Below are 13,927 nucleotides of genomic sequence, written 5' to 3'. Positions count from 1 at the left end.
GCTGAGATGAGATCGCCTATACTGACAATTAAAACGAGTGATCACAAAGAAAGTTAGTCTGTAATAAGTGCTGTGTCTGTGCTCGGCCTGTAGGTGGAGCTGAGTCAGGATGACCTGAAGGTGCTGCTGAGGATCCTGATGGAGAATCTGGGAGAGGCTGGCAGTCTGGAGCCTACCGCCTCGAGACAGGAGGCCAGTCTGCAGCTCCGAGCAGCCGGAGGCCCCCCGACAGGTCTGACAGACGGAAACAGAACGGATTTATGTTCACAAACCTTCATATTCATATATGTAGAAATATCCACACTGTGTCCTATCCACAGGTTTAGCTTCTGTTGAGATTTAGGTTTATGGTTTTGATTGTTTCATGTTTTTCTTGATTCTTGATCCTTTTTTCCCAGTGTTTTGTTGATGTGATCTGTGTTTCATGAGTTCAGGTGATGTTGGGAAGCCGACTGTAAGCAGTGATGAAGAGGAGGACGAAGCTCTGGAGACCATGAAGTTTAACTTCAACATCGAGTCTCTTGGTCTGGTTCTGTACAGCAACGACCCAAAACAGGTCCGTCAGCACGTAGAGAACAGCTGCTGATGGGTTTTATTTAGACTTCTGGTTTAGGTTCTCTTAGTGTTCTGGAAAGTTCTGTGTGTGTTTCCTTCTGATGTACCGATTAAAGAAACCGTCGAAGGCTGATGGAAGACAAGCTAGCAGCTTTTTGACTTGTCGCTGTGAAATTAGCTCTCATATCCTAAACCATCTCTCTGCAGCAACGTTTTCTGCTGCTTTCCATAATAACCCTGTTATGTCCAACAGTGATGTGGAACACCAGGCTGCAGCACACAAAAAATGAACTTGCTTGACATCATTATGTATGAAGCTATTAAATCTGATTTATTTACTTATTAATCGAAGGTGCCGCTATGCTGTTCCTGATCGTTCCGGCCCACTTTAACCCCTGTTTAATAAGCACTGCCTTTCGGTCCTGGATAAAGTTGCTCCTACTAAAACCAGGTTGGCTCCTGCATGAACAACAGTGTTTTAAACGAACCTGTGACAGAGTTGAGCTCTTGTGGAAAGTCACCCATCTACAAGTTCACTATCAGTATTTAAAATAACCTTTAATGGCTTTTAGTAACATGGGTAGGGATGCCAGAGCTACAAACGTTTCAAACCTTGTATCAAATAGTCAGCGCAATCCCAAAATCTTGTTTGACACCTTCAGTAACATTGTCTCACCTGTATTCACCTGCTGTTCCAATGTTTTCAGTTGATGAGTGCAAAAACTTTCTCTCCTTCTTTGTTGGTAAGATAAATGACATACGAGCAAACATCATTTCCTCACCCCCAATACATAGTTTTTCTCCAGTCTCATTACAAGAGCTCACCAATCTGGTTAGTAATATGAAAACCTCCTCTAGTCCCCTTCACATTGTACCCACTTCTTTGTTAAAAAGATGTCATTGGCTCTATTGGTCCTTGTGTGCTCTCTATATTCAATAACTCGTTGGTCATGTCCCAGCTTATTTCAAACAAGCTGCTCCACTTCTCTTAAAAAATGAATCTTGACTCCGTCTTAGATGAGCACAACTTTCTTGACAAGTTTCAGCCTGGTTTCCGTCGGTTACACTCAACAGAAACAGAAGCTCTTCTCATGCTGTGTTCAGACTACCAGAATCAGAGCTACAAAACGGCCAAGCGTGGCCTGCTACATTGTCGTCGAGTCGCCGTTGAAGTGTTGCTCAAGCGCTCATTGACATAGTGACGCTTTAGTTCCATTTTTTAGATGGAACAGGATTGTGGGGAAAGAAAGGGGGACCAGAAATGGTGAAACAAAAACATATGATTGGTTGACGCTTCACCCCGTCATTGGATCACTGAAAATTTGATTTGTAGCGCGTCACACAGCGACAAGAGTCAGTTGGCAGTTTGTAGCTTCATGTAACTGGCTTCCATTGAAAATGGCTTGTAACCTGTTGCTTTGTCGCCTGTAGTCTGAACACAGCATCAGAGTCTCAAACGATCTCTTGATACACAGTGATGCAGATTAATCGGTTACTACTATTGGATCTTAGTGCTGCTTTTGATACTGTGGACCACCGTATCCTGGTTGAGAGGCTCAGGCAGTGGGCGGGTATCTCTGGATCAGCTTTCAGACAGGAGTTTTTCAGTTACTGTTCATAGCTATGCCTCATCAACTGTGAAACCCTGGCTTATGGTGTTCCCCAAGGTTCTGTTCTGGGTCTGTTTGTTTGCTTTGTACATACTTCCTCTTGGGCAGATAATAAACATATCTCCTACCATTGTTATGCAGACAATACTCAATTATACATCTCGTTTAAGCCTCGAAATGTCGCAAAACTGTCTCAGACTCAAAATTGCCTCAACACTATAAAAAATTGGATGGCAGACAATTTTCTACAGCTAAATGCTGACAAAACAGAAGTTCTTCTTTCTGCCCCAGTCGACGGTAAAGAGCTACGTCACCAGTATTAATAAAGTCATCTGAGGTCCTCTGATCAGGGCTTGTTGGCTGTTCTTCGGTCCAGGCTCACGACAAAATGAGACTGTGCTTTTGATTACATTACATTTATTTAGATGACGCTTTTATCCAAAGCGACTTACAATAAGTGCATTTCAACCATGTGGATACGATCCAAACATTACAAGAATCATGCAAGTGCATCATTATCATCAAATATGCTGATAGAACTGCTTCAAGTACTACATTTAGAAATAATATTTTTTTAAATTTTATTTTGAGGTTGTAGCACCTAAACTCTCTCCCATTGGTCTTAAGATCTGTGGACACCTTTGAAAAAGCAGCTCAAGACCCAATAGACATGCTTTTGTTTAGTTTTTAGTATCTTATGTTGTGTATTGTATGAGCATATCAAAGTAAAGTAACTAAAAAAAAACACAACAAGTGGTTGAACTAGTGTTCCCGGATCTCAGCTGATAGAAATGATGATGACAGGTCACAGTTTTGTTCCACAGTTTTTTAATCTTCGGTATAAATACCAATACATTTCTGGATTAGTTTAACCTAAAATAAGGAATCCTAAGCTTCCCTTTGAGCCTGTCACTCATGTTGTAGAAAAAGACATGGCAGAAATGAATTGAGGTCTATGGGGCTGACTTGACCTGAATCAGGATCAGCTGGTTGAGGTTCAGTTGGTCCTGGATGATAAATTAGAACTGATTCAGGTTCAACTGGTTCAGGATCAGCTGGTTCGGGTTCAGTTGGTTCTGGATCAGCACTCTTGTTGTTGGATCTTGTGTCTGATTGTTGTTCCTGTTCCCTGCAGCCATCAGACCTCCAGCACCAGGAGAACCTCAGACTAGGCGAGTTCGCCCTCCACCTACTGAAAACTTCAGGGAAGATCCTGGCCAACGGCAGCATGGAGGTGACCACTGTCCTCACCACCTGCACGCTGGACGACCTGAGGACAGGCATGGAGAGGGTGACCTCACGGTAAGAGTCACATGACCTCTGGTTTCTCTGTCTGTATGTGAGTTTGTTTGCAGAAACAGGCACTGACTATAATTCTGAGTTGCCAGCATCTTAGTCTTTCAGGGAAGAAGAAGTACTGAACACTTCGAGGAGGCTGTTGTTGGCAATTTGATTTCCACAGGAGGAAAACAAGTCCTCCTTCCTATTCTTCTTCAGCTGAATGTTAAGCTGCTTTTTCACCAAAAGTACCAGGAACATTTATCCCCAGGAACTACTTTTCTACTTCAGCGCATTGTTGTGCGTTTCCACTGCAGTCTAAAGACCTGCGAAGATCAGGCAAATTACACCGATTAGGTTACACCCATCACACAGCTGCATAACTCTATTGTTTTAACTTATTAAACAATCACCTGCCATTCAGCATGATGACCGCTTATTTTAACCTGTGCACTCTCACCTGTATTAAATACTGAGCTTACTGGTGTATAATGGTGAAATTGAGAGCCACTACTTCCTCAGGAGTAAACACGCTAGTCTCTGCAGCCTGCAGTTCACTTTACCACCCGTTTCATCTGAAAAACACATTGAAAATAATAAACGTTGTGTCTCACTGCAACAACATTAACAAGATATAATTTTGTACGATCGATTTAGCCAACCCTTGTCTTAAGGAATACCACAATTTTACACCGTTAACGTCCCAAATGTCCCCGGTACTTATTTTAGACCCTGGTCCCTGCGGTGGAAACGAGTTCCTCCAAAGGTTCCTAGTCCCTGGGGAAAGTTCCTGCGGTCGAAACAAAGCTTTAGTTTGGTTGCAGGTTTATTGACTCCAGACCTCTGCTGTCCCCTTTTGGTTCTTCAACTGCAACATCATGTGTTACTGTATACTGATTAGAACAGAAAATCTGCTCACTAAATAATTCCCAATGGAAGGAGTTTTTTGCAGCTGACAGGAAACTGCACCGCTGCAGTAAAAGTCCTGAACTTTTATTGCAGAACAGCTTGTTTTAAACCTCACTTTACTGTAAAACATGTAAAATAGTATTTTGTCTTTTCCACTAAATCTCTTCGACAAAATATTTAGAATTACATTCATATATGAATTATATTTTGGATACATTTTGAAAAAAAAAACTACCAGTTTCATTGTATCAGCAGGCAGTTTTCTATAATAGAAAAATCATGTGGTTTGTAGTGACACCCGTAAACCTGTGGCCGTTATCAATCAATGTTTAATCATATTGATTATGGTCTGAATCTCAGAGAACTCCCTGCGTTAACTCACCTTAACTCTACCTGTTGTGTTTTTATGTGTCCTCGTGGCTGCAGGATGGTCGGTTTGAGAGATGAGGAGAGCTCGGAGGCGATGATCGATGTAACATATCGACAGAGTGCTGGAGAACGGGAGGTGGTGGCTGTTCTGCAGAAACTCTACCTGTGTGCCAGTGTGGAGTTTCTGATGGCTGTCGCAGATTTCTTTCTGCAGGCTCTGCCACAGAGTTCGACTCCAATCACAGCCTCAGCACCGAGTGACAGACTGCCACTGAGACAGACCGCTGAGCCACGAGCCGACGCCAAGACCAGTAAGACCAAGAGATCCAAACACTAACACAAAGGCAGTGGTGATCTGTCTATATAAAAAAAAAATTAAAACATTAAAAACAAAGCAAAATTATTTTTCAAACTGACAACAAATAAGAGATTTAAAAATGAATAAAATTAACAGTAAATTATTAAAAATTAATACTGTGGTAAGGTTTTGGGACCCCCTAACTGGATCTTAAGATAAATCTGAGGGCTTGTGAGATGATTAACAGGATAAGAAAGTAGAAAAAGCATATTTCTGCTACACAAAATCAGGTTTCTTTTTTGAGAATTTGTTCTAATCTTTGCTTTTTGAATTACTGTGAATCTTACCACTAAAAACATAAAATCTGAGAAGGAAAAATCACTCTTTGGTTCAGCTGTTCACAACTGGTAGGTGTACACAACCTGTGACAAGGAGCTGCAGGTAGACGTTTAGTTTTAAGGGGTCACAGGTCAAAAGGGTTGGAAACCAGGGAGGTAACAAAAGTAAATGTTTCAGGTAAAAGTTGCGCACACATTAATATGTTATTAGAATTTATTTTAACAAACTGACAAATAACACTGATTTTAAATATGACATGAACTAATAGCAATATTAAGTCAAATAATAGACGTATTCTCAATCACTTCTCAAGCAGATTTTCAGATAGATGTAGAAATGTTTTTCTTGTTTTCTTGTTTTGTTCAAAAATCTAATTTGCTTACATTCTAGTTTTTCAAAGACAAAAATCATGCACAGATGATGTGTTGTTTCATATAATCTGCTTTAAGTATTTATGCAGCAATGGTGCCAAGTTCATTTTTGAGCTTACTTAACATGTTTGAAAATGTAACAAAGTGTAGTTAATATAAATGTTGCCTCCTTTTTTTCCAAAATTGAAACATTATTTAAATGTACAGCTTACAAAAAAAGAAAATGAACAAATGTTGCAGCACCTCTGGCTCGTCCATAAGAAACCCCAGGGTGTTTTGGCACCCAGTTTGAGAACCTCTGCATTACAGTTATCAAGACAGAGGTAAACAAATGATGTCACCTTGGCTATGTTCATTAAGTGGTAAAAGGCCTGTGTAGTGACATTCTGAATGTGTGCTTCAAAAGTTTAATTACTATCAAGGGGATATCCCCAGACTGAGAAAATGTGCGAGATGTGAGATGAGGTTCTCTCTTTTGGCCTGCTCTTGGATCACCAAAATTTCAGTTTTGTCCTTATTCAACTGTAGAAAGTTTAGAGCTGTCCAATCACTGTTTTGTGAAATGTAATTTACAATATTGTCGACAGAGCTTGGATCATCAATGGTGAAGCAGAGATATAGAGTTGTGTGTCATCTGCGTAGCAATAGATATATTTGCGGATACTAGAACCGAAAGGCATGTACAGAGAGAAAAGAACAGGGTTGAACCATGAAATATTTACTCTTTCCTAACACATCTCCCCAACAAAACACAGTAGTCTTGATATGTTAGGTAAGACCTAAACATGAACCAGATCCACTTTTCCAGCCTCTCAACAAGGAGATAGATCATTATCAACTGTATGAAATGTAGATGAGAAGTACCAGAATAGATGCTTTTCTTATATCCAAATGTTGATTTTATTAGTCACAACAATAAAGAAAATTCTGACTATTCAGCATGAAAGATAAAGTAAAAACAGAAATAAAAACCACTGTAGAATGTAAAATATGTTGACCTGATATAACCCAGAAACCCTGCAATGATGAAACCATCACATCACTTGTTTGTCTTCTCTCTTCAGTCTCGATGGTTAGGACTCGTCTTCGGGCGGTGGTGGTGGACCCGGAAGTGGTGTTTGTGGCCAGCCTGATGAAGGCTGACGCCCCCGCCCTCGTGGCCTCATTTCAGTGTGACTTCAACCTGCAAGCCGAGGAGGATGGTTCCCAGAACATGAGAGCCAACCTGAGGGAGCTGAAAGTCCTTGCTTGCCCCTTCATCCGAAACAAGGAGGACAAGGCCATCACCACTGTAAGATCACATGACATGTGGGGTCACAGAAGGTGTAAAGGTTTAAAGGATCAGTCTTTTGTTATTCTATATTTTTCTTATCATTAAATCTGAATTTCAGACCCAAACCAACAATGTGTTAGTCGGTCTCTCAATACTTCCTGACTTCCTGTTTGTGGCTGTCAGCTCCAAGGCCATTGGTTCCAACTGAAGACGTAAATCTTTAACAACACCTCACAAATGTACAGTTTCATTTCTAAAAAAGGCTCAGGAATTTCCTAAAACAGCTGCTCACTGTAGTTTTTATTAAACGTTACTCAAACAGGAGGAAATAGTGCATTTGTTGGGGACTATTTTCAGTGGCAGATTAATCCACATTTGGTGCTTTAAACAATATGTTTTCCATGTGAAGCTCCTCTTTGAACTGAAAACTGACTCATGTTGGTCAGACTGCAGATTTTCCAATAGGGAGAGCTGTTCACTCACTATTAGAGTAGTTCTAGTTCAAGTTTATTGTCATCTGTATTGGAACCATAGGAATCTGTACAATAAAAATCTTATACCAAAGTATGAATGCATTCATTCATCCTGCCATTATTCAGTCTGTCTGGGTTATGCTCAAGTGACAAAGCAGAAATATCTTCTATAACGTTACTTCTTTAGCTGAGACATTTCTGACCTGCAAGATAGCGACATCAACACGTCTTCACCTGCAGGTCAAACTGCTGCTCTTTGACTCATCAGTCTGACTCTGTCCAATAGGTGTTGAGACCCTGCTCGGTCGCTTTGGAAACCAAAACCCACCCAAACCAACCACTGAGCGGCTCTGTGACGGTGGAAGAAGTCATTGTCAAGGTACATTCATCAATCACAATTTTAAATTTATTTATGGATGAATCATATTTTAAAATGTTTTCCCCTTCAGACCAGTAGTTTGGATCATTTGGTCAAACTGGCTTGTATACAGCCTGTATTTGTGTTGTCGTCCCTCTGGACTCACTGATGTCACTGTGTCATCATAATAATTTACAGAAACGATGGACAAAGACAAGTTCCAAGTGGTTAACAAACTGTCAGTAAACTCATCATCAGTGTGTCTTTGTCCTGCAGATCTCTCCGTTCATCCTCAACACAGTGATGACGATAACAGCCGCCATGACGGCGAAGCAGCGTGACGAGCAGAGTCAGGTGTCAAAGCCCGGCGTCGGTGACCTCTGGTCGGTCATTAACATCTACTCTTGTAACTACTGGTTCCTGGGAGTGGATCAGGCCACTGAGGTCACAGAGAGCTTCAGAGAGCAGGATGGACACAACGAGGGCGAGAGCTTTGCTGCAGAGGTCAAGGTACGACCTAAAGATTTTATTCTGAAACTTTATAATGAGGTGGTCAGATCTGTTTCCTGTTGATGAGGTGTTGTCGCCCCACAGGTGCTCCAGGTGACTCTGGAGTCCGGTTTGGGTCATCGGACCGTCCCTCTGCTGTTGGCCGAGTCCTCCTTCAACGGTTCTGCCAAAAACTGGTCGTCTCTGCTGCAGCTCAGGGCCAACATGACGCTGGAGGTGAGAACTGATCCTTTATATCCGAACCTAAACCTGAACCTGTCCTTCACAGCTGGAAAACATTCTTTTTGTTTACTGTATGTGACATTTTCTTTAAGAAAACTTGACTTAACATTTGACTAACTTGGCACTAGAAAAGGTAAAAACGTTCTGGAGAAACACCTGAAACTTACCCTTATTCACCCATTTTTAACTTTTAACCTTTTTTTATGGTTGAAGTTTATGAATTTTGAGTACTGAAGGAAAGCCGGGTAAATGAGTGATGGGCATTACTGCGGCTGCTGTGGTGACTGAAAAACCAAACAAGCATGTACAACATAAAGATGTTTTATCATGTATGATGTATAATGTTGACACCTGTTATGTGTCTGCAGGTGAACTACTTTAATGAGATCCATGCAGTGTGGGAGCCTTTGATCGAACGAGTTGACAGCGACAGACGCAGATGGAACCTGGAGCTCGAGGTAAATCTGCTAGCTGTTAGCTGCCGTTTCTACCACTACTTTTACATTTGTGTTTGCTAGCTGCAGATGTTTTGTGGTATGGTCTGGTGGATTAAATGTCTTTGAACTGTTCACACTACTGTACTTTTACTTTTATTGTAATAAACTTCCTTCCGTCCTCCACTAAAACTGGACAGTGCGTTGTGGTTTGGCTCAGTACCACTCAGAATCACATCTGACAAGTAAATCAATTACGATCAACCCAAATACAAAGGATACACAAATTTAAAATCCCAGCTCCTGCACCATCACCAGACAGTAACATTTACTAAAATGCAATATACCATATACACCCCATAAGACATAAGATACACACAACTACAACACAATTTCAGACTGTTCTGCAAAATAATTTATAAATGAAGTGCATGGTCAGGAGGTTTCAGACTGTTTTGTTCTCCCCAAGTAAAAGTCTTAAACTCATCCAAAATAGCCCTCCCATTTTGATGAGTTCCCAAAAATAATCAAAGAAAGTATTTACAGTAAATTCACCTCAGTTTTCCAGAACAATTCCCAGCGTAAGCGCTCCCCCAAAATACACAATTTCTGCTTAGCTCTGGTCAGGTTCGGAGTTACCAGTTTGTCAGTCTACAGTCAGAATCAGCCAGGAAGTAGCCCGTTAGTAGCATTTCTCGGTCCGGACGGTGAGAACGGCAATAGTAGTGAATATTTGGGGGATTTCAGGAGGATTGATGACGCAGCAGAGCGAGGTTGAAACACCAAAGTGTTTGGTTCTGCCAGAGGTCGGCTCTGACACGCTGACGGACCGACTTATTAGGATGAATTCTGCTTCTTCACTGTTGTGAGTCAAACCATTATCCCCGCCGGCTCTGCCATACTGGTGTGGAGTACAGTGGGTGAAACTATGTTGGTGTGGGGTAATGGATGTCACTTATTGGATGAATGAATACATATGTATTTACGGAGCCCTCTGTAGCCCTCAAATAATATTGACTCAATGTGTCTCAATTTGTAAGGCCTCTAAAGTGCTATTGATTGAAAAAGAAAAAAGCTGAGCCAGTGTTTAGTTCATGTTGGAGATGAAGAGGAGCTGTTTGAATCTAAATCCTATTCAGACCGCACAGACTCACACTCACATTCTCCACTCCACTAACCATCCATGTTACATTTGTCTCTGTCAGCAAGCTAGACCAGAGGATGGATCAACCGCATGGGACACTGAAGAGACATATCAACAAGGACAGTCCAACCATATCCAGAAACGTCAGCATATCAGGGCGAATCTAATTCTCTGCTTTGCCAGGAGCTTTTTAACTACCTCAGTGACCTCTGCCAGAGAAATGGACAAGTCTTCCCTGTGTCTTCCAGCTCTGCCTCCTCTATGGAGGACCTATCAGTCAGGTTCAGGAGTTCCTCAAAAGTTCCTTCCACTGTCCGACAATATCCTCATCCTTTGCCAGAACCTCTTTCAGGTTGACTGAAAGTCCCTCTCCATGGCCTCCCTGAAGTTTTGAGTTTTTCCTTCAGTGACCACAGAAGCTGAAGTCCTTCTGACCTCCTGATACCTGTCTGCTGCTTCAGGAGTCTCCTGGACCAACCGAGTCTGAAAGGACTCCTTCAGCTTGAAAGCTTCCTTCATAGTCACCAGCAGGTTTTCAGTTTGTCACCATGTTAGGTACAGACAACCTCCAGTCCACAACTCTGAGCAGCCGCCTCCTCTGTGTAAGCTTTGAACATGGCCCCCTTGGGTTCTAGGTTCTCAACCTCCCCTGAGATGCAGAGAAGATTTCTGGTGATAGTTGAAGGCTTCTTGGGTGGGGGTCTCTGATCTGGCCTAGTTCACCCTCAGTACATGTTTGGGTTTACCAGGTCTGTCCAGGAGCCTCTCTCACCACCAGGTAGTGATCAGCTGACAGTTCTGCTTTTCTCTTTACCAAGTGTTTGAAACATTTGGCTGCAGATCTGATAATTCAACTACAAACTCAAACATCAGACTTGGTCCTCAGGTGTTCTGGTACCAGATACAATTATGAACTGCCTGACTTATGAAGTCCCCAACTAGCACATAAGTGCAGTAACAAAACATCATAGGACTACTTAGATGTAGAGTGTACATTATGCAGGTTTATTATGTATCCATTTTCATTATCTATGCCCAATTACAATCACAATTATATAGTGTACAGTTTAGAGCCTTCAGTTCATCTTTGGATCTCGATTCATCATCAACAGATGTTAACACTTGATTAGCAATCTTTCATTGTTGTTGTCTTTGTTCCTGCAGGTGAAGAACAACCCGGTCCAGGACAAGAGTCCCATTCACGGAGATGACTTCGTCTTTCTTCCTGAACCTCGCACAGCCATCAACATCTGCTCCAAAGACACCATGAACATCACCGTCTCCCAGTGCAGCCTTAATGTCTTGCACAACCTCACTAAGGTGCAACCATCTTTTATAACCTCACCATGGTACAACCCAATACTCTTCTAGCGTTTTTCCACTACAGGAACTAACTGAGCTGTAACCTGGACCTTCCCATATCCTGAACCTGTAAGGTCTAGATTCTACCAATTTTTACAAACCAGAACATTTCAGATATACATGTCATTTTAAAAGTGACACCGTATGGAGACATTGGGACAAACGTGGTTATTTTTATGTTCTGTTTGGTAGGAGAGTATTACAACGGTGCTAGCAGGGTAGTTGGGAACACGAGGAATATTGCAGACAAATGAGACAGAGCAGATGTAGTTCAATGATTTATTACTAAAGGTCAATGAACAAAGGCTTACGGAGATGATGAGACAGGCAGAGGTCAAAACCAGGAAAGTCAGTCCAAACTCAGGCAAACAAATCCGTTAAGGAGCAGGCAGAAAATGCAAGGTCCAAGAAAACAGCCCAAAACACAATGAACAAACATCGGGGAAATGTCTGGAACATAGGCACACAAACCAAGATGAACTGACATTGAGGGAGTGAAACCAAACAGACTAAATACTCAGGTGAGGGGAGACAACAAGACACAGGTGGAACTAATTAAGGCGGGGTAAACTATCAAAACTGGAGGGAAACACAATGACAGGAAGCGAACTTACTGACACAAGAGGAGAGGAGAAATACAAAATAAGACAGGAAACATCGACAGAAAAACCTGAAACAAGGAGAACCTGAGCTAAGCTGAAAGGTAGGTTCAGGAACTCACCCCCAAACGAGAGGAGAACAGTAGAAACAAAAGTAGAACCAGAGACAATGGATAAACCTGAAGTTACAGGCCGATAAGCTCCTGTAGTTGAAAAGGCCTGTACCACAAGCAGCCTTTCCCTGGGTTAGGGTTAGGGGTTAGTATTTTAACAACAACTGACTAACTGTTGTTGGAGTTTTACAGGACTGATGAAGACGACTTCCTCCAACAGACCGAGTGTGCTGTCTTACCCACAAACATAAGTAAAGCTAACTGACTGGTCTTCTGACTAGAGTTCTTCTGATAATCAGAAAATGAAAATATGAGTGAGCAGAAAAGACAGACACTAACTGTTAAGAACAGGAAATCAAAACCTTTTCATGAGCTCTGTGACTTAAATCATTGCTGTTATATTCAGTCAATGAATAAATGGCAGCAAAACAGCCAGTTATAGATAAACATTACAATTTGTCATTGCTGTGTTTTGATCAGGCGTTCTCCGAGGGCACAGCCTCTACCTTTGACTGCTCTCTGAAGGAGAAGGCCCCCTTCACCATCAGAAACTCTCTTGGGATTCCTCTCATTGTGCAGCACAGCGCCAACCTCAGGCCGGTTGGTCCACTAGCGCAGGGAAAACTACATGAGCTGTCGGTGGATCAGAGCATGGACCTGGAACACTCTGTGTTCGAACCGTCATCACGAGGCAAACTGTCGGCTCTGCAGCGGCAAGAGAGCTGCCTGTTCAACCTCACCATCGGTCAGAATGACTCACTTTCACTACAATCTCATTCTGTGGTTCAACATTCACACCAACATATTTTGCCTAATACATGTATAAGGAACAGACAACGCAAAGGGCAGTGACATGGGTCATATTACAGATCTTTCTAAAAGAGTGATGAAAATGGCAGGAATGGTTGGACGAATTGCAAAGTTTTTATCTAAAGACATTCCTGAGGTAATATCTCATAGTCTAATCTACAGTCACATTGATTATTGCTGTGCAGTGTGGGGCAATGCAGCTCAGACAGATATGAGGAGACTGCAGATCACACTAAACAAGAATGCTCTTAAGGTGTGGGTTTGAAAAATATCTGTAAACTGTGCAACTGGAGAACCTGTAGAAGTGTCCCTCCTGTAAGTTAAACTGATAAAGATTAAAAATGGCTGATGTGTCTCTGAACCCACAGTTCCCTCCGGATACAGCGAGATCTCCAACATCGCTGTAGACAAACCGGGTCGCCGTCTCTACAACATCCGTGGTCCGATGCTGCAGGAGGCGGTTTCTGTGCTGCTGCAGATCGATGCTGCCGAGGGCAACAAGGTCATCACTGTCCGCTCACCGCTGCAGGTCTGAATCACAAACACTCAAAAACCTCACCACACAGTTCTCTGAAAGTTGAATATGTTGTTGAAGAACCAACAGCAGGAAAGCTTCATTTTTGTTTGTGTTTTCAGATAAAGAATCACTTCTCTGTGCCGTTCACCATCCTGATGTACTGTCCAACATCCAGGAGCCTGCAGAGCGTCGGACAGGCCGAACCTGAGAGAGAGTTTCACATCGCCTTAGAAACATACAGGTAGCATCACACTGCCTTGCTCAGGGGCACGAGGGAACTGAGCGTTTGTTAGCATGCAGCACCATCAATGTGGTGTCAGTTTCCATCTCTGTTATTTAAGTCACTGCTTCATGTTTGTTTCTGGTAGATATTCATCCTGCAG

General features: G+C 42.2%; 1 protein-coding gene across 10 annotated transcripts in view; it reads left to right on the top strand.

The window, feature by feature from the left end:
• The window catches only part of vps13c (vacuolar protein sorting 13 homolog C), a 118,193-nt gene that overhangs the window by 67,654 nt on the left and 36,612 nt on the right, over positions 1–13,927 (top strand). For all 10 annotated transcript variants that reach the window (XM_044197334.1, XM_044197081.1, XM_044197255.1 and 7 more), the window contains 13 exons: positions 94–232; positions 435–556; positions 3,301–3,467; positions 4,779–5,032; positions 6,794–7,020; positions 7,762–7,854; positions 8,110–8,343; positions 8,428–8,559; positions 8,934–9,023; positions 11,308–11,463; positions 12,698–12,962; positions 13,396–13,556; positions 13,664–13,785. In XM_044197334.1, coding sequence (XP_044053269.1) covers positions 94–232; positions 435–556; positions 3,301–3,467; positions 4,779–5,032; positions 6,794–7,020; positions 7,762–7,854; positions 8,110–8,343; positions 8,428–8,559; positions 8,934–9,023; positions 11,308–11,463; positions 12,698–12,962; positions 13,396–13,556; positions 13,664–13,785 — 2,162 coding nt within the window. The remainder of the gene's footprint in view (positions 1–93; positions 233–434; positions 557–3,300; positions 3,468–4,778; positions 5,033–6,793; positions 7,021–7,761; positions 7,855–8,109; positions 8,344–8,427; positions 8,560–8,933; positions 9,024–11,307; positions 11,464–12,697; positions 12,963–13,395; positions 13,557–13,663; positions 13,786–13,927) is intronic.

This window comes from Siniperca chuatsi, linkage group LG1 (genome assembly GCF_020085105.1).
Source record: "Siniperca chuatsi isolate FFG_IHB_CAS linkage group LG1, ASM2008510v1, whole genome shotgun sequence".
Classification (NCBI taxonomy): domain Eukaryota; kingdom Metazoa; phylum Chordata; class Actinopteri; order Centrarchiformes; family Sinipercidae; genus Siniperca; species Siniperca chuatsi.
Note: the sequence above shows the minus strand (reverse complement) of the source record. Positions and strands in the feature narration are given on the sequence as shown.